At 43.9% G+C, this 25,912-nt stretch overlaps 6 protein-coding genes across 6 annotated transcripts; 2 read left to right on the top strand and 4 right to left on the bottom strand.

The window, feature by feature from the left end:
• Window positions 1–3,502: 3,502 nt before the first annotated feature.
• PHALS_10905 (purple acid phosphatase 29) lies at window positions 3,503–4,612 on the top strand (the record flags this gene model as incomplete). Its single annotated transcript, XM_024726410.1, has 1 exon — window positions 3,503–4,612. One exon carries the CDS (start codon window positions 3,503–3,505, stop codon window positions 4,610–4,612), a length of 1,110 nt encoding a protein of 369 aa, XP_024577090.1.
• Window positions 4,613–5,533: 921 nt separating this feature from the next.
• On the bottom strand, window positions 5,534–5,908 carry PHALS_10904 (uncharacterized protein; the record flags this gene model as incomplete). Its single annotated transcript, XM_024726409.1, has 2 exons — window positions 5,534–5,731; window positions 5,819–5,908. 2 exons carry the CDS (start codon window positions 5,906–5,908, stop codon window positions 5,534–5,536), a joined length of 288 nt encoding a protein of 95 aa, XP_024577089.1.
• A 3,386-nt stretch (window positions 5,909–9,294) lies between these two features.
• Window positions 9,295–10,958, top strand: PHALS_10903 (RxLR-like protein; the record flags this gene model as incomplete). The annotated part of the gene is made up of 2 exons (XM_024726408.1): window positions 9,295–9,315; window positions 9,372–10,958. 2 exons carry the CDS (start codon window positions 9,295–9,297, stop codon window positions 10,956–10,958), a joined length of 1,608 nt encoding a protein of 535 aa, XP_024577088.1.
• Window positions 10,959–11,463: 505 nt separating this feature from the next.
• Window positions 11,464–13,455, bottom strand: PHALS_10902 (vacuolar protein sorting-associated protein 33a-like; the record flags this gene model as incomplete). Its single annotated transcript, XM_024726407.1, has 1 exon — window positions 11,464–13,455. The coding sequence occupies one exon, from the start codon at window positions 13,453–13,455 to the stop codon at window positions 11,464–11,466; it is 1,992 nt and encodes a 663-aa protein (XP_024577087.1).
• A 3,899-nt stretch (window positions 13,456–17,354) lies between these two features.
• Window positions 17,355–17,563, bottom strand: PHALS_10901 (uncharacterized protein; the record flags this gene model as incomplete). Its single annotated transcript, XM_024726406.1, has 2 exons — window positions 17,355–17,471; window positions 17,525–17,563. The coding sequence occupies 2 exons, from the start codon at window positions 17,561–17,563 to the stop codon at window positions 17,355–17,357; spliced, it is 156 nt and encodes a 51-aa protein (XP_024577086.1).
• A 2,457-nt stretch (window positions 17,564–20,020) lies between these two features.
• On the bottom strand, window positions 20,021–24,454 carry PHALS_10900 (unc-50 family protein; the record flags this gene model as incomplete). Its single annotated transcript, XM_024726405.1, has 7 exons — window positions 20,021–20,608; window positions 23,077–23,106; window positions 23,185–23,217; window positions 23,469–23,557; window positions 23,641–23,755; window positions 23,819–23,930; window positions 24,006–24,454. The coding sequence occupies 7 exons, from the start codon at window positions 24,452–24,454 to the stop codon at window positions 20,021–20,023; spliced, it is 1,416 nt and encodes a 471-aa protein (XP_024577085.1).
• Between the last annotated feature and the right edge of the window lie 1,458 nt (window positions 24,455–25,912).

Genomic DNA, 25,912 nt, shown 5'->3' with positions numbered 1-25,912 from the left:
AATTAAATCATGGCTGACAAGTCATGAGCTGGAGGATGAGCGGGGTCATCTCCAACAGGTAACAAACCACTTTTCTCGGAGGTCAAAAGGTCGGGAAACGGACACGATGTTCGCAAGGTTTGAGTTGGGATCACGTCGTGCCGTTGGCGCACCTCATCCCCCTCGTTAATCCATGCTGGGAGAGGAGTATCCGACTCGTAGTCAACTTCCTTCAAATTCTCAACGAGGAAATTTGTCGCCTGGGGCAAAGCGGTCTTTGGCGCTCGGTTGCCGAGTACTTGGGATGTGCTTCCTGTGAACTCGCGGACGTAATGTCCGGAGGTGCACTTTGTGTAGAAGAAGAAGGGCTTTGCTCGCGGGCGCCCTCGGAACCAGCTAGACTGGGTGTTGTGCGTGCCATAGACACAGGGATCATTGAGCGGAGAATAATCAAGGATGGTCTTTACAACGGAATGGTGTCTCAGACACACGGCCTGATATGAGGCGACATTGAAAGTGAATTGTGAATACTCACAATTCTGTTGGGGGGAAGTGTAACGGGGATACACGTACCCTTGTATAATAGGGCGGGCCACACGAGATGATGTGACCGTACAATACACAAGTTGGTGTAATCACACAATGGTGTGGCTACACCGTAACAAGAAGCCACAACGTGACAGGTTTGCCAGTACTTAATGCTTTTTAAGTAGGGTTTACTATATTTTAATAATGAAAACCTGAGATTTTAAATATTGGTGGCTCTGCCGCAACTAAAACAAATTTATGCAGTTTCAATTTTGAACGGAGTAGTCTCCTTACCTTGGCTAAGGTTTAAGAAATCTTGGAGGCGCTGCACATGTACTGGTTCTTATAAAGAGCGTAAGGTCGGTGACCTTAGCTTTGCTTTCTCGAAACAAAGAGCTACGATAGCCGCGCTGCAAGTTGCGTACTAAGTTTACAGACACGCTGCAAGGCTACCGTCCTTTTCTCTCCCGATGAAATAAATTGCTAGCAGAGTAGAAGACTCCTCTTCCATTAATCAGTTTGGCTATTCTTGTGAAAATTAGCACTTGGTGTTACCGCGCACTTTGCTACGTCACCAGCTTTTTTGATACAAAGTGAAAATTGAGATCACATATTTTGGTAAATCGCCGTCAAGATGGTTCAGCACAACTTATCGTCTCATCCCCTAGTATGCAAATTAAGTGCGATAATCTCCAGCATCTCGCCAGCTATCAATATTCAAAATACAGTTTTCTTGGAGAGTACGGTATACGCGACCATTGGTGATCTAAGCACAGGCAGTACTCCTGAACAGTTGTGAAGTGTGTGTTTGAAAGTGCTAGTGAGATGAGTTTCAAAAGGTCCGCACGCATAGACGTGTAAAAACTAAAACAAAATGTGGTAAAAAATTAATCTGCGTGATGACATCTGAAAATGGGTGCCTCGAGCTACCTAATTCAGGTCCATCTAGTCATCAACGCAATATGCACCATCGTAGGCTCCGCGGCGGGTTGGCGCGACACAAATAGTCGAATGGAACGGGCGCAAAATTTGTGGCTCGGTCAGAGGGTAGGCGAAGCGCAGACAACGTATTCCTGTCAGTGAACGGCTCAGCTTCTCGTTTCGCGGTGAGGCAGGGGTGTCCCGTCAGGACGTGGACTATCGCTGCGACTGTTCTTATCGTATACTTACCACTGTGGTGGTCAAGTCGTCAGTATTAAGGGCCGCCATTTTTTTCGTTGGCCCATGAAGCGATGTCATTTTGTATATGATACGCGCGACAAAACACCGGCACACTTCATACATTTCAACCGAAAGAGAAGGTGGCTCTAAGAGCGCAAACGTTTAGTATTAACATAAATGTAATACGTGCGAGTCCACGGTGCGGCATACAGACAAAAAGATTGCCCATTTTCTAGTTGCTTGGCTGGGGTCTGTCGCCTCCGCTGCGCTCAAAGGCCCTCTAACTCCCGCATTCTAATCGACAATGTGGCAAAACTGCACTCGCATTCGAGGTGAATCCACCGCATTCCTTGACGGGGTGGTGTAGACGAGGGGGGTCTTGGAACAAGCCGCATCGGTTTGTAGACCTCCCTCAAATTTGGTAAACAGAATCAAGTCTGGGAGAGTGTTTACCACCATTTCGGCGATGAGAGCAAATTTTGTTTTGTTCTTGACGGAGGACAGAAGTATGGTCATACCAACCTCTTATGTCGAGGACGCGTGTTTTTGCCGCGTCTTGCTCTCGGAACGCTGCACGCTAAGCCATTGCGGGAACTGGTATTAATTTAACGACTGTTTAAGGTCTTGCTGAAGGTGTATCGCTTGCGCATTTTAATGCTGGTGGACGCCTCCAGGCGAGCAAATGTCACCTTCGATCTTGGGCCGACAAACAATTATTCTACCTTCTCTGAGACCAGCTTAACACAGACACTTATCAATTTCGCTTTTTGTCCCGTGAAGAATTAGTCGAGCAAAACATGTTCCACATTTACGAACGATCTATCACGACTCCGTTGTCGAATTAAGAACAATAGTTTCTAAGTGCGACGGTGTTCTTGTGCACGTTGCAACCAACGCAACAGAAGAGGGTTTCGTACTTTTCACTTTGGAGAGGAATCAAGCCTCTCAAGTAGTAGTAGGACAGTTAGCTATTTTCTTCGACATTTATTTTTTGGAATGAAGCCATAAACTGAATCTTAATATATCCGCTGTTAGAAAATAAGCTCGCGTGCTGCATATCATGAGGCTTGCAGCCCACGTCTGTCACATCTCTCACGTCCCTCTCCTTTCCAGAGTACCATTTCCCTTAACCGTACCTCACAATACTTCTTTGTTCTTCATCATTATAAATTTGTATTTCTGAGTTTGACTCGGACCCACAATAACTTACGCGTTTTTGAATTTCATATAAATATTTTTCCCCGCCCCACGTCTGATATTCTTTAAAAAGAGCAAACGATGGAACATATAAACTATAGGTCTGATTACGGTTATAGAAAAACACGATTCGTATTTGGCGGATTCATAACATAATTCAAGTATTTTCTTGCGACCATAATTAGAGGAAGGATACTTAGCAAATCCCAATGAACGATTTTTATGGACCAGCAGTTTTGAATCGATAAAAATCCAGCATGGATGTGGAATTGTATCAAAATCCCAACAACTGAAGTATCAGTAGAAACGCTTACCACCGTTTTTTCTGTAGATTTGCTAATGAAAGACATATCTTCATGCAATAAGACTTTTAGCTACAATTGTAATTCTAAACTCGCCAATTTGTTGCTGTCGAAGTGGAATCTATACGGTTAAAACTCGTTCAGTCCGAGCAGATGACTATGGTGCCGCTCAATACATCTGGCAGCAAATCTTAGAAATTGACACGCAGCGAGCAAGTATCGGACTCACTTATCTTCTTGATGAGCCAACGTTGCGACGAACGGCGGTAAGGTCGGCCAAGCAGATTTGCTCTTGGCCCTTTCCCGGAATCGCCATTTCTCAAATTCTACCAAAAATGAGTCTCATATATACCGCAGCAAAAACTTTGCTCACGCTCAGTGCTGTAGCAGTCGCAGCGCAGAAGGCACCAATACTCGCTCGCCATGGTTCTGATAGCACATCATTAGTGTTTAAAATACTGCAATTGGCTGACCTCCACATCACAGGCTTTCCGACCGTCGGCTGTGGAAAAAAAAGTTTACCAACGGGCATGACCAGCCAGGACTGCTCCGAGGCGCTAACGTATAAATTTATGGAGCAATTGCTGGATCTGGAAAAACCTGACTTTATCGCGTTCACAGGTGACAACGTACAAGCACTAGATCCCACCTCTCACAAAAAAGCTATTGACGCCGTGACAAAAGCGGCCGAGACCCGCAAGATTCCGTATGGAATGGTTTTTGGTAATCACGACCAAGAGGGAGATTTTCCACGAGATAAGATTCTTGAAATGGTTTCTAAACTAAGTTACTCTTACACGGCGGGCGGGCCAGAGATTGTAGACGGCATTGGTAACTACATGCTCAATGTGTCGGCACCTATAGCGGGTGCTTGGGGAAGTCAAAATGACACGGTCTTTCGCATGTACTTTCTCGACTCTGGTGCAGCAGCACTTACGGATAAATACCCGTACGTCTACTCCGAGTACGATTGGATCAAGCAAAGTCAAATTGACTACTATCGACACTTATCAGAGACTGGGCGCTCGGAGCGACACCGCAGTATCGAATCTGTGCTTCCGGCTGTGATGTTCTTTCACATTCCACTGGTCGAGTTTGCATACTCGAAGGACAGTTGCAATGGTGAACAGCATGAGCGGGTGCACGACCAAGGGATGAATTTGCGCTTACTGTCTACATTATCCCAAATGAATGAAGTCAAGGCTGCGTTTGTGGGACACGACCATGTCAATGAATACTGCTGTCTAGTCAGTGGCGTCCAGCTTTGCTATGGTGGAGGTACTGGCTTTGGACGGTCATATAGTGCACCTGGCTTTTCACGCCGGGCTCGTTTGATTGAATGGACGGTGGATAGCAACGAGCGCCACGTAATTCGTAGCTGGAAGCGACATTACGATGACATCAGCGTCTTACATAGTAAGGAAATTTTATATTCGGAGCTGTAATAACTCGGAACCATCTTTTGCAGACTACCAGTTCATAAGCACAAGAGGCTACAACTCCTAAAGTCAATCTCCCACCAATCCTCGTAGTACAGCTTTCATTGTGTGTACTAAAACGAATATTTTGTCAAAGAATAAGAAAACATTTCGATTTATTATCTGGACACTTTGATTTCGCTCGTTTATGTTAAGATAGTCAGATTTCAACGACCTCTGTCAAAGAGTCCGCATAATGCAACAAACAGATGTTATGTTCGTGTGTTCCACCCAGAAGCAGGATTGAGAGTTTCCAAAGCAACTCATCGCTTAAGTTTCTCTGCCTATTCAATGGTGACATATACTAATAATGCATTCTATTTTCTTTTACTAATACTACAATATTTTGTATTGCGCTAACAGGAGAGCGTAACAGAACCAAGTAGTGCGTGGAGGGAGTGCCTCACAGAAGTAAAAAGCGAAAAACTTGAATCAAGGAGTTATAATCCTACATTCAAGCAGATAAATGATACATTGCACGACCCTTCTGGAGGAAATCGTGTATTCCATGCTTTACTCCTCGTTGCAAATACAGAGGGCTATATCATACTGATATAAGGAAAAGTAAAAGTGCTGAAGTAGGCAGATACTTCAGGAATATTACTACCAAACTGATCCACACAACTGTAAGCAACAGGTAACAAGGTTACCTGTTGCTTACAAGAGATTGTGGTATTGACAGAAGCTATTGACAGCTAAGAACTTATTAGACAGTCGATTAATCAATTGAGCTCTGGGAGATACCAGAGCTTGCAGTGTCGCGGGTCAAGTATTTTCTTAAGCCATAAGCGGCACGAACAAGCGCTTGACTCATAAGCAGTACGGGACGAAGGCGTGAGAGCAAACAGGTCTCCAAGGCTGCGGTGAGATGTCGCGAAGCACCGTCACTTAAGACCTCCCGTCAATTCCAGCTCCCAACGCAGGGAAGCGAACCGCAACACCCGAAGTCGTCGCAGCCGCGATAGTGCTGTACGACACAGTCAAGAGATCTTGTACTCCTCCGTCTGTTGTGGAAGTTTGTTTTCTCGTTGGCGCACTTGCCGACAAGAAGGATCTTTCTTGCCTGGTCAAGTATGGTGAGTCCAGCTATAAGAATTAGCCGGTCCACGTGCACCTTTGGCGATCAGAACAACCCAAGCCCAGTCGATGGTGGATATGCAAGCACGCACGTACGTTACATCTCCGACGGGGAAAAGACAACATCGCCTTCATCCACTTTAAACTCGCCAATGCCGTACACTTTCCTTCCGGAATATGCCCCATCCCTGCAGAAGGCGCGAGCCTTTGATGCGCGCCATTCGCGCATCAACAACGAGGAGAAAGTGTAGCCTCGTCAACGACCAGAATTTTTGATAACGAACCAAACTCAACAGACAGATGCTGATGGTATTCGATCCGTCCATGGTCAGTACCCCGCAAGAAAATACTAGATTGTTGTAAGGGTCGATTGGTTCAGGGGTCACTAGCGCGTGCTGTGACCATGTCGTATGGTTATCAGATCTGTGGCAGGTTCCTCGTACCTGCGGATTCCCACGCCAGCGCAGTAGGTACTGACGCTATGAACCATCTGGCCTGATTGTTCACCAGCTCCTGCACGATCCGCAATTACTCGCCCGGGCTATTCATGAGGACATGGGTGAGATAGAAAGGCCTCAGCATGAAAACCGTGCTCATGTTCGCTCCGCTGAGGATTGGCGGATCCGGCTCCACTGCTCGTGTTCAACTCGAGGTTAATCTGCGGGAGAAGATCGCCACCAAACAATTGCTTTCGCCGTCAATTGGATGAATAGCGGGGCGTCCTCAACGCGGCGTAGATCGCATCCGGAATATGGATAGTAGGCTGCGGGCGGCCCAGTTGTAACTAAAGAAACTCGAAATTTTCAGCAAGTCGGTTCTTGAACACCTTCGAGAACTGAAGGTATTGTACGGGGGAAGCAACCCAAATAAAAAGCAGGATGTGGCTTCATCGTAGATGGGAGTTTTAGTGTGTACATATTGTCAAAGAAGTGCATATAAGGATTGGACCGATGAGTTTTGGTTGTAACTTTCGAGTTACCTTCGTAACACTAAAAAAGGGACGAAATTGCCCACACTAAATCTCAACATTCTTCCGAAATGATAAATCAGTGATGCGTTGTCAACAGTGCAAATTGGTGTATCCGACCTTAATTTATATGAAAAACGTTGTGTAAGCCAAAATTTACTGATTATCAGTACATGTCGACTGGTTGTCATTCTTGATGAACATGCCGAGTTATGTTTGACCTTACGACACTCCGGTCAGTGGTCTTCGAGAGCGTGTAATGTCATATATCATGCTTAGTCAGATGATTTAATGGTCACGATTTCCGCTTGTATTTTTGTACCTAATAGATTTGTGTAACGGGATTACACGTACCCTGGTATGAAAGGGTGGGTCACACAAGATGGTGTGACTGTACAGAGGTGTAGATTACACAACTCGTTGTAATCAAACTATGGTGTTTACATCGTGACAAGAAGCCACTACGGCTATGGTTTAACTATTTAACTAGGAAAACTTAAGATTTCAGATATAGGCGGCTCTGTCGCAAATAATACAGTTCCAGCTTTAAACGGAAGAGTGTATTTGCCTCGATAATGTTTTGGGTACTCTTGGAGGTAGCTTACTGTGAACCGCTACACTCGTACTGGTTCTAGTATAGAACGAAAGGTCGGTGACCATAGCTTAGCTTCCTCTAAGCAAGGGGCTCGGCAGCCCCGCTGCAACCTGACAACGCGTGAAACAGCACCAGCTCTTCACACGCTACCAACATTTTTCCCTCACCCAGTGTGAGTACTCGGTCTCAATCGACATTGTCTTAAGGTTTCCACGGAAGTCCATAGCTACACCGACATTCTGGTTTTTGTCGATCGTTCAGCGAGATATTCCACCTTGCTGTTGTTCTAAGATTAATCACAGCGGATAATTGTGCTCAAATGCTTGTCAATACTTCATTTCGACTACACGGCTTACAAAATAATTTGGTATCGACCGGGATTCACGTCTCTTCCCTAAATTTTGTCAATCCGCGACTTTGAACACGGTTGAGGATGTCAATCGCTGTCAATAGCTGTCTCACTTCATATGAATGTTCAATCGGGACACACGAATCGAGTTGTGAGGAAGATTTTTCTAGATCACACCCATCTAAGCGAGTTCCTGTGGATGGCGAAGTTCACCATCAGCAATTGAGTCCATGTGTGCTTGGACCATACTCTTACGTGGATGTCGAGCCTGTCTCTTCCTCATTCGGGATGGCAATCATCAGAATGTCGGCTCTCACACATTATGTACACCTTTCGTTGCAGGAGACCTTTGTCCCGTGCATATGCGCCGCGAATTTAGTCTAGTAGTGACGAAAATGGCGCGCTAAATGTGCCATCAACATTTGTTGACTTAAACTCTATTTGACGCGACAGTGTATTTGCAACCACTATGAGTCATCTTGGTTTGGTCTACGGAGAAATTATGTTCTGCGATGAATGACAATCACCTATCTTTGCAAGAGGAAGGGCCATTTACCGCCGTTCGCAACGACGCATGACTCGTAGAAATGATCTGTTGCAAAGTAGATGTACCCAAAACTTTGCCAATGTGTGCTTCATGGCAAGAAACTTCTTGTCGTGCGCCGTATAATCGTGCTCAGCTTATTTTGGCTATCGTAGAGGTAACATACAACTCGTTCTGTACCATCAAGCGCATTTTGTTTTAGGGCGCAGGAAATTGCAAAAATACTAGCATCACATACCACGTGGAATGGTCTTTCTGATAGACGATCGCTAGAATTGGCGCTTCTACCAATCTGTGTTGGACGAAATGCTGGCAGCTGGCATCCTATACCACGTGGAATGGTCTTTCTGATCGGAGATCTCTAGAATTGGCGCTTCCGCCAAGCTTTGTTGGAATAAATGCTGGCAGCTGGCATCCTAATACCATACAGCATCCTTCTCTAATGTTTGCGGCAACGTGACTGTATCTGGAGTACTTGCGTGAGTACATCCGCAAGTACGCGGTCTTACCAAGTAGCTTTCTCAGCTCTTTGACGTCGGTAGGCGAGAAACAATTCTGGATTGCCTTGATTTTTCTGGACTAAAGCGGACCCCATTCTTGCAACCACACATTCCTCAAATGATATTTTGCTGGTTGCAAAAAAACGCTTCTTGGCAGGCATTTGTGCTGACGATCAGCGTATACACCACACAGAGATGCTTCTTATGCATCTTAAGGTCGGTCGTGCTGTGAACGAATACAGCATCAAATTAGATCGGAGCGAATGTCCAAACTGGACTGTCACACATCTATTTTATGTGGCTGGAGCATTGTTCAGCCCTTGTAGTATCACTAACCACTCCCAGAGCATGTGCCTACCGCTAAGTACTGGATACATGAGGATCTGATATAAGCTATCTTGTAGATTCAGATATGAGGGCCTAGTACTCTACATTCTATTGTTAATGACCGTGTCTTTTCTCGGTATCGACGTTTGCACCGGTCTAGGTTGTTCACTTATATATGACTAGACCTTTATCAGTCTCTTTCTAACATCGTAAAGAAATCGTAGCCATTAGATGACGTCAGATTCCTTTAAATTTAAACACAATTCATACACTATTTCTTCCGAATTTCTATGCGTGTTGTCGTAACTTTGGTACGAAAAGGCAAAACCAATGCAGTTGTCAACTATACGACGTTTCGATGAACAAGTTAACATTATCCTCGTTGTGGGTTACGCTGCCTACGGCCGCAGTGGCTGCTGTCCTTGTGTATCTGCTCATCCCGGATGAGCGTCAGCGTGCCATTCGTCATCTTCCGGCCCCCGCATCAACTTTGCCTGTGCTCGGTAATACGCTGGACCTTATGAGTCTGAAACTTCCACGTCTACACGACTGGATTACCGAGCAATGCAAGATCTTTGGTGGCCGCACGTGGCGATTAAAAATGTTAGGCGCCCCGCCACTTGTAGTGGTGAGCAGTATCGAATGCTTCGAAGATATTTTACAAACACAGTTTAAGGTATTCGATAAGGGAGAGCGTATGAACAGCATCTTTCGCGACTTGGTTGGTAATGGGATTGGAGCTGTCGACGGTGCACAATGGATGTTTCAACGAAAATTACTAAGTCGTCTTTTCACTATGCGGGCATTTCGAGGGAACATCACTGAGTGCGTGCATGATTACACTTTGGAGCTCGGCCGCAATCTTCACGAGATGGCACAAACGGGAACTCCAATCGACTTTTCTGACGTGATGCGTCACTTTGCTTTTGATGTATTTGCGGATGTTTCCTTTGGCTTACATGCCAAATCTCGTGAAGGAAAAAAACATACGCAGTTGATGAAGGCCGTGTATGATATGATCCACAATATTGAGATGAGATTTCACTCTCCGGATTGGCTATGGAAGTTAAAGCGGGCACTCAAGATCGGGAGTGAGAAAGAGTTGGCGGAAGATGTGGCGACGTTCGAAAAGACAGTCTTTAAAATTATCAACAAGAATATGAAACGCAAGCTCAATTTGAATACCGCAAGTGACAAGTCATCCCCGCGACGTCTACGGACAACGAAAGATGTCGTATCATTATTTCTAGATGCTCAAGACGTATTGAATGGTGCGGACGATGTTGAAATTAATGCCAAGGTTTTACGGGATATTGCTGTCGTAGTGCTTCTGGCCGGCGTGGACACGACAGCTTGGTCTTTGTCATGGCTCATTGTCATGTTAAATCGGAACCCACAGGTCGAAATAAACTTGCGCCTTGAATTACGTGAGAAACTGCCCCAATTATTTAGTGATCCCACATACGTACCGACCATGGACGATGTGGATGGTCTCGTGTATCTGGAAGCCGTATTGCGTGAGAATTTAAGACTGAATCCAGTCGTACCGCTAAATGCAAAAGAGGCGAATCGTGATACGACGCTCGTTGACGGCACTTTTTTGAAAAAAGGAACGCGCGTTTATATTCCGTCCTATACGCTCGGTCGCATGAAAAGCGTTTGGGGCCATGATGCATCTAAATTTAAGCCAGAGCGATGGCTGATGCAAGATCCGTGGACAGGCGAGCGGGTTATCCGTCCAGTATCGGCGTTCCAATTTGTATCCTTTCATGCTGGACCACGCACGTGTTTAGGCATGCGTTTTGCGATGCTTGAGATGAAAACCGTGACCGCTTACATGATGAGTAAATACCACTTTACGACGAAGGAAAATCCCAAGAGCTATACTTACAACGTGGCCTCTATACTTCAGATCAAGGGTCCTCTGATTGTTAAGATACAGCATGCTGGTTAGACAAACTGACTATTTCTCGTGAAATAGCTGTCAGTCGCATTAATGGAGCCTCATCCACGATGTCGAAAATCAACTTGTTGATGCTCTCTAGTGTCTCAGATGAGCAGTGTATGTGTCAACCTATTGTATGCATTGATAAATCTCAATAAAGTGTTTGACTTTAGCAGTGACAAATCACTAGCAGGTACATTTGACTACTATCCATCCAACCTTCCATCCAACCTTTTCATTTTAGAAATCATGCAGGCACAAAGGGATCACTAATCTGTAAAGTTGGCTAGGCGTGAACTCTGTCATACACCAAAAATGACATTCGTATTGATTGATCCAATTTCCGTTGAAATAGCAATTGAGAGAAAAACGTTTCTAGTGCATCCCATACTCCTCAAGATCTGCGGTATTGAGCACAAGTAGATGGTTCTTGTGAAATAATTTTCCTTGACATGAATTGACGCATAATCAGCCAAGAAATTCCAACGTTCCAGTAAGGCTTTACATTATATGCTTAATAGATAGCCCGCAGTAGACGACTACCATTGCAAATGGACGTAGCAGCGATGAAGAAGCTAAATTCGCTCTGTTTTTGATTTAGAAATCGGAATGCTGTCAGCTCAGCAACTGTAACACCACCGACGTAGTAGACGAGTACATTCGTTCGATTTCCACCGCTATTAACATTGAAGTTCGTAGACGCTTCACTTGATATACTGTTATGACTACTAAATTCGTTTTCACTTCCAATGCCTGGATTCAGCAATGAAGACGTCGAATCCTTGGCCAGCGTTTTGTATTTCATCCCAAGTGATTCTTGCAACAAACGAATGCTTAGGGGTGCGTATCCCGTGTACGGAAACATGAAGTGAATGTCTGTCGGATATCTCGTACCCTCATCATCTAGCACACCTCGCATCAGTGAAAATTGTTTGCGCTTTTTTGGAAAGTCAAAACGATTCTCTACAGACAGTAAATCCATTTTTTCCAGTTGTACGAGTAGTGGCAACACCTGGTGTCCATAGGTGTGGCAAAGCTGCTGGCGATACCACGCTAAAGTTTCTGGTTTGAATTTTCCACGAACAAGGGAGCAAAGACAGAGCAACTTGACAACATCGTAGAGATTTAACGGAGGTTCACGCAAAATGGCTTCTTCCAGAAAATTGTCTACACTTTTCGCTCCAGCGGATGAGACCCTTGGTCCGGCGCTCATCATAGTCATTTCAGTCTCCACACAACCACGAAGAGCAAGTTGCGTACTCAGATCACGGACACGTTGAACGAGCTGCAAATGGTGGGCTAACGATCGCTTTTTCTTCACCAAATGAGGTGCTTTTGCCAGCAAAGCCTTCACCTTTTGAAACTCAGCTTGGCTATCCTTTGGAAAACCGGCATTTGATGCTGAAGATCCACCGCGCACTTCGGTTGCCAAGTCTTTGGCTACGTCCACCAGCTGATTTGATACTAAATTAAAGTTGACGTCACGGATCTCGTCAAAGAGCGCGTCAAGATGATTGAGCACCACCTTTTGCGTCTTTGTTGTCGATGTGGACTCTATTTTCATGCTGCCAACGCTATCATGTCCCTCTTCATTCGACATTTCTTCTACTTCCTTTTCATAAGTAACAACGCCATGATTAACTCCAACTAATGCATCCAGCAAACCTTCATACGTCATTGGCGTTAGCAGCATGGACAAGGGATCTTCCATACGGTCAATAATTACCAATTTATTCACAACTGTGTTGATATCAGCTGCTTCTTCACTTTCAGCGGTAATTTGACTCAATCTAATCTTTTGTTGCTCTCCATGAGCCAGCTCGAGCATCTTTTTGGCTCGTTCAGCAAAGAAGCCATGACACGTAATATCGGCTATTCTGCGTCCCGTGTGTTTTTCAGTTGCCAGTATACTCTTGACGACAGTCGATAAGGATCTACTATCTCCCTTTACGTAGAGCTCGCCAAAGATGCTATCATGGCACAAGGCCGCGACACCACGGTCCACAGGGATCAGACCTAAATCCAAATTGGCCTGGCGAATATAACCTGCAACGCCTTGTCGCTCCATTTCCAAAGTAACATCAGACGTAGCTGCTGGAAGCCAAAGTACGGCGCAACGTCGAGTTACCACAAGCTCTAGAGGACGCAGGGCGTCCGCCACACGCTTGGCAACTGTAGGTAACGGCGGGGCTATTACAACAATGTCCTGTGTCTTGTTGTCATCTCCTCGATTTAACTGCAACTGATCAAAAATACCCAATTGTCGCTGCAGCTGCACTGGATCACCAGTCTGAAGCTGCACACTTAGCAAGCGAGAGATACCTAATTTATCATAAAACTCATTTCCTCCTGAGCCGTAAGCTAGTAATTCGAAAATAACCAACTGAGATGAATCAACCGCTAGAAGCACTTTGCGATGGCTTGAAGGTGATGGATCCATAATATTTTTAATCGACTGAGTAAAAGCTATCAGCGCGTCCGTCTTGAGCGCATTTTCCAGCTCCATGACCCTGAACTTGAGATAGTATTGTACTCTCACATTATTATCCAATCAAATTAGAATATATTTATTCAATCCAAATAAAAGATACTTGAACTCAATCTTATGATGTCAGAATGTTACACTTAAGAAATGGAAGATTCAAATTTGTATCATATTTGTTAAAGTGCGTGATATACATTTGTATTTAATTTGTGTTACACTTATAAAAGTTTGGAGTTATCAGGGTCATTGTAACGGGGGTTGCACATACCCTGGTAACAGGGGTGTGTGTCACACCAGATAGGCATAGTGTGACCACACCCAGACAAGGAATACGGTACAGGGCTGGATAGCCAGTAGTTATACATGTATATAGATTTTACTGTACATATTTAGAAAAATCTATACATTTAAAATTAGGCGGCTTTGCCGCAGATAAAAAAAAATAAAGTCAGTTTTGGATTCAAACGAAGAAGAGTTAATTAGCCTTGGGTGAAGGCAATAATTACTCTTAAAGTTAGCGGATTGCGATCCCTAAGCTCGTACTTTTTAAAAACGAAAAGTCGATGACCTAACTTACGCTTCCTCAAAGCGCAAAGCTACGGCGGCCCCGCGGCAGATATGATGGAATTTCGTAAGGCTTCTAGTCGAGCAATACGGAAAGTTTTACATTAAATATAACGAAAAATCATATTTAGTATCTGTTTGAAAACAGGGAGCGTTAATATGTATCACTCTTGAATCAGCAGAGCAATCTAGGGTCTTCACAGTCTTTCGATTTCGTTCATGGGTGAAGTGTACGGACTCATATTATTTTTGCTTTATTCGCGGCTGTCTGAGCCAATGTGCACGGAAATCCCGCTGTATTTGTTAGCAACAGTAGTCAGCCAAACGACCACGCTATCCTCTGAGAAGACGAAACAAGAGGTGCTCGATAGATTGTACCTGGTGCAACCAGACACGCCTTAGAAGCTTGTCGATTGTTTGTCCACAAAGAGTCAGAAGACTGGCAGCCCGAGGGTCAAAAGTGGCGATCAGGCGCCTGAAAATGCTCACCAATAAAGAAAATGCGTTGCTGAGACACCCCAAAACGCTCAAACTGGGCTTCGTTGGGGAACAGATGGCACCCGCTGTGAGGCCGCTTATCGTGAGCATTTAACCCTTTGAGATCTATTCTTCCGGAAGACGGGAATTGAAATAGCCACATATTCATCAATGTTCCAGACGGAGTAATAGCAGGCTGCACTTGCCGTCTCCAAGCATAAAGGCCGCGCGCAAGAATAAACACTAGCATGCAGTATTTTTGTGAAAAATGCATACTAAGTATGAGAGAGTTCAAATTGTGTTCGTACTGCCTAAAAGATGATTAAAATAGTTATCATACTCTTGTCCAACTCAAAGGACTGACACGACTGTCAGTTCGTGTCCGAAATGCGAACTTGAGGAAGCGGTGTGTATCGCATTTCATTCGTGCCACAGCTCTCGTGCCAAAAGGGTCGCTTTGAACCCCGGACGCGAAAACATAGTGACCGCGACATAGGAGATAGGCCTTACAGGCCTATCAGGGAGAAGGTGTTGCAGAGGAGCAACGTTGTACTCCCAAATGTTCGTGGTATAGCAAAATTTATGCGTCTTGTGTGCTCCAAAGGATCAATCTCACAGACCAAAATTGTTAGCTATATCCAACACCTTCGACTTTGAAAACGCTAAATTTCTCGTAATTGGGTACGGCGCGCAACCGCCAAGAACAGTAAATCTGATACGAAGGTATTATAGATGCCAAATACAGATACAGTATCCCAATGTTGCACGGCAGGGGTACGAATGAGGGAGCCAAGGGTTCTGGTGAGCCCTCAGTCCAATTTAAGGACTTTGACAACATATAACGCGATCTCATTCTGGACTGAATTTGACATATGATCTCTTTTTGAATGCCAATGGTCATGGACCGAGTGGAATTCGGAAAGGATAGATACAAAGCACTTTCCGTGGGGATTTGAAAGGCCATTTAGTTACCTCCTAAAAAAAAGCAGAACCGTTTTGGCGCCGGAACTAAGCAATGATACCTTCTGTGCACGATTTAAAATTGTCCGAATTGTTCAGCAATATCCATGCTTAGTGCGTTCAATAGAAGTTTTGGATGGCAGAAGCAGCGTTGGGTTTCTGTTCAGTTTGAGATAAAGGGAAGCGATCGCATATGGAGGTCTCAAAAGTGTAGCCCAACAACAAGATGAATTAATGGTTTCTTTAGTGGGATGATAAGTCCGAGTGGAAGCTGGTGTTTTCTGTTTTCTATATCAAACCAGATGACAGTAGAAGCAACAGGGTGATGCGGTCTCTAGGTATGTAGCTGATGAAGTTCAGGGTGTATATAATCTGCGAGCTGAAAGACCACAAGCTGAACTTATTACGAAAGACTGTCGTGTTATAACATAAGTGTACTACTGCACAGCAGCACAATTTGATGTGCTTATAGCGCGCAGTGAAGGACCACAATTTTGAGGCGATAATGTTATTTTTTTGCGGGCGGAGCGACCGGGTAATCCTAGGGATCAAAAGTCTCTCCTTTACTACATTCTGCTTGAGTTCTTATTAAGCTCGACTGAGTATTTCTAGTGACTTATTCGGAAAATAACCGTGGGAACGTCGAAGAAGTGCAGTTAGAGTTACGAATGATGGGCGTACTTATCACGGAATTTTGCTCATTCACTGGTACTAAACGCACCATTCCGCTGTTTCACCGCACTGAAATAGCTAGGTTGCGTTAGAGAAGGAACAGAGTTCTTAATTCGTTATGTGTAAGACAATCATTCGGGACTCTTCCGTTGATTTGACTGCGAAAAGTAGGTGGCTAGTTGCAAGGATCGTACGGTGTCTTTTTATGATATCACGACGTGGTAACAGGAGAGCTAACACGCGTGTGATCCCCACATAGGGGATACCATATTAACTTGCCTTGTATCGGGAATCAAACACTGCATCAAACGGCATGGTCCTTCCAACAGAAGTGGTGGGAAGTCTCCGGTGTAGAGCACAAATCAAGTTTGGTTAAGCAGCGTATGCAACACAGCCTACATGAGTAAAAGCAACTCACTCCAGCACTACATACTCTCAGCGCAATTGCTTTGAAAAATTATCCTCACCTCGCGACCGACCGTTTCGTCTGACCATCTTTCTGCGGCAAATATGCCCCTTCCAGTGCAAAACATCATATAACAACATTTTGACATTTTTCGCTACAACCTTGCTGAAATCCGCGGACCTCTATCCTTCGCAAAAGTTACCGGCAAAATTTTTTTGCGAAAAACCTTTGTGTGGAACAGCTTAAATACATATTCTAAAAGGCTTTGTTGTCGCCTACAGCAGGATTCGGAGTGAAGTGGTCCCGGTCTCGGTGATGGCGTTTGTCGATTAAGCTGTACTCTTTGCCCCTCGACGAGATCCCGTGTTTTACGAGGGCGATCCTGAGCACTGCTTCAATCTTGCTCTTAAAAGCCATTCGGATGTGAAGTGATCGGTTAGTGACGGAACAGCGTGTCTATCACTTTTGTTAAGGAGCTTCCGTCTGCATTATGGTTTCAAACCGTTGGACGCTCTATGCGATTTCCGTAGCTTGGAGGGAATGCTCAAATGCTGTCCTTCCTCGGTTCCAGCCGGTCGACGAGACTCATGGAGATAGTCGACATGACATCAAAACTATGAGAGTTTGCAAGAGCCATCTTGGGAGGATCATTCTCCATCGGTGCCGAGCAAGAGACGTCCCAATTCTACATCGAACAGTCAATAGGCCGGTTGTTACACCAGGGATATTACTAGTATCTGTTGAAGCAGAAGGAATAATCACGCTCCAAGACGTAATAAGAGATCGAAGTCTTACTTCAGCAAGACTGCCCAGGTACTGTTGCCGGATAAAAAATTTCGCACTATCTCCTTGGATGAAGCGACACTGTCACCCAGCGCAAATTGCTTTTTACTGGAAAGAAATACGTGACCTTATTGCAGAATTCAAGATTCGATCGGTAGCTGAACAACTGCCGCATCTAGATGAGCGTAGCTATCAGCAGCAAAAAATGATATGGTGATAAATTTTCACTTTGACTTCGCTCCGTGCTTTCTTCGGAGCGTCAATCATTGAACGACAAATTGGATGGACATCTGCGTCACTGAATCTGGGCTAAAATCTATTAAAAAGGTAAGGTGATGTGTTTTCTTAAAACAATGCTCGAATTGAGTGCGGTGCTCTTCGGCGCTTTCACCAGCATTCTGTGCCACAGCATCGGTGTCAAAGAGAGGTTAGATCTAATCAAACGTTGCTGGACCAATCGAGGCCGAGACATTCCCTGAAGAATGGTGACATGGGAGATCAGACGGCGCTCGTTTCGCACTCGGTTGTAAGCGAAAGGCCCACATTTTTACGGGATACTCTATGACGTGGAGAGCACCATTAAGGGATCAAGCCTATAATCATGAGTTGATCGAGTCGGTATAACTTACTGCGACTCCCGCGCCTAGCCTAGGAAAGGGGCTAGTGATGGTCCCTGAGGCAGGCCCAGCGCATTGGGCTATCTGGACGTCATCGTGTGTTGTGTGGCGGGGTGTCTCTAAGCTTTTACTATGGGGAAGGTGCATAAAACACGTAAAACTTGCGGAGAAGAGGCGAAATGTAGCGATTGCCTCTTACTCAGCAAGCAGCCCTGCCCTATGTCACTAGATGAGGGCAGAGATATTGGGTCAGAGATCCCATCAAAGAATACCACGTTTTTTCTACATACAATGGATTTTTAATCGTCAGAAGCTCATGCAACCTTATGAGGGTATTAATCAAAAAACTTTTGCCTGAAGTATTCAGGCACTCTTAAGTGTAAGGAGTGGGTTGAGATTCCGGTTTCGCTGAGCGTCCACTTTAAAACAATGTCGTAGAAAATACAAGTGTAAGCCTCAGGGTGGTCCACATCTCGATGAGGAGGGATTACGTTTTAATTATATTTTCAATGCGCATGTACATCGACGGTAAACATGTAAATGATTATGTCCTGTAATATTGTGTCCAAACAGATAACGCTTTGTGTGATCGTGCAAAACTTAATATTAAACTGTTGTGCAACTGTACACAGACCAGAGATATCAAAGCATTGCTTCTGTTGAGAACGAAGGGACTCTGTAAATGAGTGGTCTGTGGGATTTCTAGGCTGAAAGCCTTAAGTCATACAATTCATGCACTTTATGATCGAACATGTATTGGTTGATCGTAATTATATGGCACTTCTGAAATCTAAAAAAGAGCAAGCTATTTGATACGCTCTCAATTCTGCTCTGGGGGCACCGTGTAAGTCCATTCTCTCTACATTGTAAATTTGGGCTTTATCAGTCAAAGCTTTCTTTGTACAAGGTACACAGCACCCCCCATTGCAATTCTGTTCATTATTTTAAGAATGGACATGAAGATAGATTTAGATACGCTAATATATAATCTGTCAGTATTACTATTTTCAATAAGAAAGCTATACGCTTTGTGTGCTGCAGGACCTGAGGCTTGTAGCCCTTGTGTCCCGCGGCCTTTGGGTCCTATTGTCATCATCGGTACTAGTACTTTGATTCACATTACACATTTGATGTACCCTTTTTAGACTATATTATTTATTTCTCTTTCTTTAATCTATGACCTAATATCAAACCATTAAACTCTGGAAGTGAACTGAACTCTTTAAATAAATTTGTAGCCAGAAGTCGACTTGCGATCGGCATGACCATCAGCCCAGTCTGTATCTGAACATCCATAGAAGTCAACCTTGTTGCCGGGCTTTCAACAAATACCTAACGACTTAGTCCCTTGTACTTAGCGATAAATCCTCTTTACCGCAATCCAATGTTCAGCTTGCGGGTTCTCCATGAAGCGTTAAACGTATCCCGTCGCAAACGCAAAATCCGGGCGTGACGCTGTCATCAAGTGCATAAGGGCATCCACAGCTTGCTGGAGTTAGTTGAGTGTTTAAACCCATTGGACTAACCACAGCTTTGTAGTACTTTATGCCAAAGCGCTTGAGAATGCCGTCAATGTAGCGGGGTTGGTAAAATGTTACTCTGCTGTCGACGTTATCCACGGCCTCAATACAATTAAAAAATCACACTTGCCGGTATCCGTCATCCCAAAACGAGCGTTAAGACCATGTTTAGCTTGCGCAATAAATTCAAGCAAGCTGCCAGTGACCAGGACATCGTCGACGTAAACAAGTAAAAGAACACATTGTTCATATGCGCACTTGCTGTGTAAGCACGAATCAAATGCTGTGACTTAAAATTTAATCAAGCATACAAAAGTGTCAAACGTTTTATTCCATACGCGAGAAGTTTGTTTAAGGCCGTGAGTTGCCTAGGTTAACTCTAAGCAAACAAAATCACCAGCATCTCCACTCCTTCTGGTACCACACATTAGACGATTTCTTTCGTGATTCCATGGAGAAAGCCTGGTATAACATCCATCTGATCGAGCGGCGAGCCAAAGTGTCTTGATAAGCTGATCACCATTGGTAGCGTAACATACTTGACTACAGGCGAAAAAGTCGCGGTGTGGTTGATGCCATATTGCTGTTTAAAGCCTTTTGCGACGAGGCGTGCCTTGTATTTTTCCGATCACTTTGCGCTTTATTTTAGATACCCACTTGGTTTCAAAAACTTGCTGACCAGTTGGAAGCATGACAGCACGGAATACACCACAAGGTTTCATAGAGTCCAGTTCCGCACGGATTGCCTTGCGCCAATAAATTTGGTTTGGTCCGTTGACATCATCTTGGTATGTTGTTGGTTTCGAAAGGTCACCGACTTTAACCGAGTCGGCACTATCCCACCAAAACATAGGGGCGATTGTAAGCCATACGTTCAACCGACCGACGCTAGCTTGTCGCTCGCTTACATATTCAGGTGCACTTGCTTCTTCAAGTCCAACTTGATTACGCCGGCCTGTTGTAATTTGTTGGCTTGTGTTTCCTGTGCAAGGAAGCTTCTTGCGTTTTCCTTTTGACTTGAAATTTGTCGGGTAGTGTACTCCTTCATCCCCGCTGTTTACCGAGTCAAGGTCGACACCGTCATCATCACTGTCAAGTTCGCTAGCACTTGTAGCATCTAAGCCAAAGGCTGAGTCATCAAAGTTTGCATCACAGCTGATCACGACTCGTCCCGCCTACATATCAAACACTCAATAGGCCCTAGATACCTTCCCGTATTCTATGCCGGGAGCATTTGTATCCCACTTGAGCCGCTTCTCTTTTGGGGTCAAGGCAAATGTCTTGCTGCCAAAGACTTGCATGTACTTTACGCTTGGTTTGGTCTTTCGAGTAACTCTAAACGGATTTCAAAATTGTAATCGATGGGAGTCGGTACTTGATGTAAATAGCAGTCATAGCTGCTTCACCCAAAAAACATTTGTCCAATTATGCGTGATATAACATGCTGCGTTCGACGGTAACAATCGTTCTGATAGCGCGCTCCGCTGTACCGCTAGTTTGATGCGCATACGGGACCGTTATTTATTGCTCGATACCTTGATTGCTGTAGAATGTCCTGAACGAAATGTGCTGCGAATGCTCGAGCTCTGTCGTGTCGTACGAATTTTACTTGTATACCGAACTGGGTTTGAAACTCGAGAATGTAGCTTGTACTGCAATCTTCTAACCCAGAATTGGCACGCAAGCAAAAATCTTTCATGCATCCACTTGCTTCGTCGACAATGAGGAGCAAGTATCTGCTACTCCCCAAAGAGGTTTGCTCGATGGAACCGCTAATGTCAAAATGGAGAAGCCCACACGTTTCGTGGCGGCGTTTGCCATTATTGCTCGGTTATGGTCTTTGGACCATCTTTCCTTGTTAACACCCACGACACAGGTATTGAGAGCTTGATCTCGGAGGAATCTTTTCATCCTTGCTGTTAATCACATTGCGTAACTCATCACCTGGGACATGTCCCATTTTTGCATGTAGATCGTTGCTACGTGTTGGCGCTACAGAATTTGTAGAAAACTGTGGAGTTCAAATCAATATACCCCGTCAATGAGATCAGCAGTTGCTACAAGTTGCTGCGAAGTTTTGCGCGCAATGTGCACCCGCTAGACGTCAAACATCACTTGAAAAATACTACTCTTGCAAATTTGTGGTATTGAGAGCAAGTCTTTGTTTATCTTCGGTACGAATAGCGCTCCCTCAATCTCGATGTCTTGCTCTTCACCACCAGGCGGAACAACACGCACAATGATGGTTCCCACACCCTTGATTTCGGCTTTGTTACCGTCGGCAACCGATAGCTCGCCTTCTTCAGATTCGTTGAGCAAAACACATTGGTCTTTGTCGTTGCATATACGATGCGTTCCACCGCTGTCGATTGCCCACATTCCAGTGAAACCGCAAACGCAACGCGGTCATAATCATAGGCTTAGTTAAGTTGATAATGAATGCTATTAGCTCCGGGTCCATGAGCTTGGCCGCCGCGTCGAGCACCTTTGTTGTCATCTTTCTGCTTGATCCTGCACCGCACCATCAAACGCCTTTGCTTCTTCTTCCGTCTTGCACACATTAGCCTTCAAGCCTATCCTCTTGATCGTTTGTCAGCATCTTCACCACATCCTGTTTTTTTTTCTGAGCTCCGTGTTGCTCATCTCCATATTTAGTACAACACTTTCGTAGCACTTGGGTAGCCTGCGTAGTAGGCAGATTGCAATACCCTCGTTCTCCATCTTGGCGCCGATGCTGCTAAGCTCCGCGCTGATGTTGAGAGCCTCGTCGCAGTGATGCAGAACGTTCCCTCCTTCGGCCATTTCCATGCTGAAGAGATGTCGCTTCAGGTAGATTTGACCAGCCTTCTTTGACCCGCCGTATAGCGTCTTGATACACATCCATGCAACCCAGGATTCTTCACAGTCATCAACAACGTAGTGATAATTTGCATCAATGTGCAGAAGCATCAATCAGAACGCGATGTTACTCGTTCTCGCTTATTCGTCCGATGTACTAACATCCGCAAACGCTGGGAAGACTTTGCGGTTCACGACATGCCACACTGCCTTGGTGAGGAACACGCCACGCATGTAACGGCTCCACGTGGAGTAGTTGTCGCCGTGGAACTAACTAATGGACACCTTGGCTGATACGTCATGCGCAGAGGTCATGATTGTACTTGGGTTTATAACCTTTTTAAAGTGTAGAGCGAAGGAAGCTGAAGGGAAGGAGCTGACCGAAGAGACTTGAGCGGTAGAAGGAGAAATTTTAAAGTGAATATATTTTTGATACTTAGTTTACAAACTAGTTGCTACCTTTAAGCCAATTAGTGAACAACACACATTTTACACATAAGGTATCGCACCAGTGTTGTACTTACGTGCGTTCGTATTGGAAAGACGAGAAAAACAAGAACACACCACAGTGTAATTGTTATTCTCGATAGCTTATACGTTTGATTTTGTTTTGAGCTTTCAATTGACGTACTGGCATTGTGGTTTTGGGACTATTTGAAACGATAAAGTATCTTGCTGCTGTCGGCGAAATATCAGCAAGATATAATTTAACAATTTCTAATTCCAATCAATTGAACAATCTATAAGTCAATAATTCGTGGGTCTTTTTTTTCAAATTTTTGGGTCTTTGCTGTTTCTTGCCTACCACATGAGCAGGGTGAATAAGGAGCGCAGGCTTTAGTAATGATGATAAAACAACTACTGTGAGATTACTAAGCAATGAAAAAATTAATGGAGTACTACTAGCTCGTACACATATTATCCCATTAAAGGAAAGACGCAAGCACTCAGCTCATGACAAGGGCGAATTGAGGCAGACTTGAAAAGATTGCTTGTTGCAGATTTCTGGGATATAATTCGAAACTTTTTGCATAGTAATCAGCGCTTTCAATGAAACCTAATATCGAAAGACATTTTCGATTAAGATATCGACATTTAAGTATGACACATCAAATAACAAAACTATCGGCAATTGAGTCAATTAGAATAATAATACGTTGTTGATATGTGAGTGAAATTGATAGACACCCCAAAAACCGCCTGCAACACGATTGTTGATACGAAAAGCGCCAGAACTAAGACAAGAGGCAATAAGAATTGCTCGGTCCGATGGAGAAAGGGAAGTGCTTGAAACAACAAATGACATGTCAGCATCAGACCATCAAATGTATGCTCAACAATGTATTGAAGCAATGCACAATGCACGTACCCATGTATCCAAGAAAAGTGATATATGTATAGAGTCCCCAACTTAACGAATAGAGAAGATTGCCAACCAACAAGATAGCAAACGAATTGGAGACCAGTAGCGGTGCTAGAAGAAACTGGTGCGAGGAGAATGAGCATGTGAGCATCGAAATTATTTCAAGTGACATTGTAAGGCTTACCTGTAGCACATAGAGAAATAGAAACAAGATGAAAAACGAATTGCAGTGAATGTCGAAGGCGAACTGCCACTCTACTCGTTGCTCAACATAAAGTGTTTCACCAATACCATAACTTTTGTCATGATATACGAAAAGATTATGTTAGTTTTTTCTCAATAGTACCCGAAATATTCAAATTTCCACGCACTTGTTCCGTTGACGGAGAAATTGATTAGCAATCCACCAGTAAAGTGTTGATATAATGAGACCCAAACCAAGCCATTCGACGACCACCGCATGAAATAGCAGCATGGCATACTTTGCAGCACTGTCAACACGGAATGCAATGGCCCAGGCCAATGTAGCTACAAGTAAGAAGGCAAATTGAATCACTGCAAAGGCTGGATCATCTCTTGCCCAGCGATTCTTTGTCTGTTTACGAAAATATGCGCTCTTGTAAACCTTTGTGGGTTGTATACAAAGAGTGACCATCTGGTAAAACGTAGCATCGAGGTCCATCTGGCGGTAGTCCAGTACGCGCGTGAAATATTCAGGGAAAGCCGAGCACGAGCGGAAAACATCGGCACCTGCACGCTTACTCTGCCTTTTGTAGTAATGAGTATTAGTTGTGGGATTTGAGTATAATGCGTGTTTCATATCGATACTAGTGCTCGGTTGCTGAAGCCCGTTAGACTGCGCTATGGGCGATAGCATTTCGGGAGGGAGCGATCACGTATGTACTCTTTTAGTGCGCAGCAGAGCAAAATCATATTTTTCCGATACTATATTTCTAAAAGATCTAAATATGAAAACAACTGTGCTAGTGATTTTTTTGTTCAGTTCAATCGCACGAGAATTAATAGCAATAGCTTTGAATGTCTGAAGTAGATTTTGAGATGTAGTTACTCTCAATCACGTAAAGGCTACAGCTATTAACAATACCCGGCAGCATTTCACAAATACGAATTCTACAATTCGTTATTGTTTCCACTGCTGTGCTGCGAGAATTAGGTACCAATTGCTATTAGGTACCAATTGCTTAGTATATTAGTCAAAGAACGATTTTTACGAACCAACACGATTATAATGAGTTTAAAGTTCTAATGAGAAGGTAAGTGCATGTTGTAGATGCTGGACGTGGTTGAGTGGCTGTGGCTGACTAGAAGGATTGTGGAATCGCATCGATGTTAGTAGAAGGTCATCCTGCAACACATGGATTAGCTGTATACACATGGTGCTTTCGTAGACAACGATATAAAAGTTCATATGCTGCAGAGGAAGGTTAGGAAATTTACAATGACAAATATTTTCTTACATTTTGCGCATTACTTCTTCTGGCGTTTATCTTAAAAATAGTAGAAAAACCATTTTTAGATACAAATGCTGATAGCCAGAAATTTACGATGTGCATCGTTCAGATGACCACAACACGACCACAATAATGTTCTAAGCTTTGGAGGTATCATGAACAGGTAGATTATATTTAAATTATATTTTCAATGCGCATATACGTCGAAGGTAAACATGTAAGTGATTATGAACTAAATTGCAACATTGAAAGTTTATAGCTCCTCGAGTACGTTTAAAGAGTTCCAGTGTCATCGATAGGCAAACTTTCCGATTGCCTTGTGTATAGCTACATAATTTCTAGCTGCCTCTCTTCATATTTTTGGAATACTGACCCATAGATGTACTATTGTTGATAAAATAATAATATCAAAAAGTCTAAAATGACCGAGAGATATTGTAATTCTTATACTCTATACTTGTTTCTTAAGCGTAGTAGGCTAACTGGAGACCAGCTTTTGCATTCTTCACGTTATTATGCGCACATATATCCCGCTTTTACGATAAGGTATGGTATGGTTTGGTGAAACAAATTTCACTAAACGTCTGGTATTGAAATTCGCAAGTTCAAATTGCTAAATGTAAAAGTATACTTTTTCCCATCCAAAGATCGATTCTAAACTCATTTCTCAGTATAGATTTTGGTCGCACAAATCTTGAGATTGGAATTGCTATTTTTCTGTACAATTCGCACTAATATATAAAATATTACAAGAGATCTAATGATAAGAATATGACAACATAATATTGGGTTCTATAAATAATACT

Source organism: Plasmopara halstedii (assembly GCF_900000015.1).
Source record: "Plasmopara halstedii genome assembly, contig: Scaffold_525, whole genome shotgun sequence".
In the NCBI taxonomy this organism is placed as follows: Eukaryota; Oomycota; class Peronosporomycetes; order Peronosporales; family Peronosporaceae; genus Plasmopara; species Plasmopara halstedii.
The sequence above is the reverse complement of the archived record's forward strand: the minus strand, read 5'-3'. Positions and strand labels throughout refer to the sequence as shown.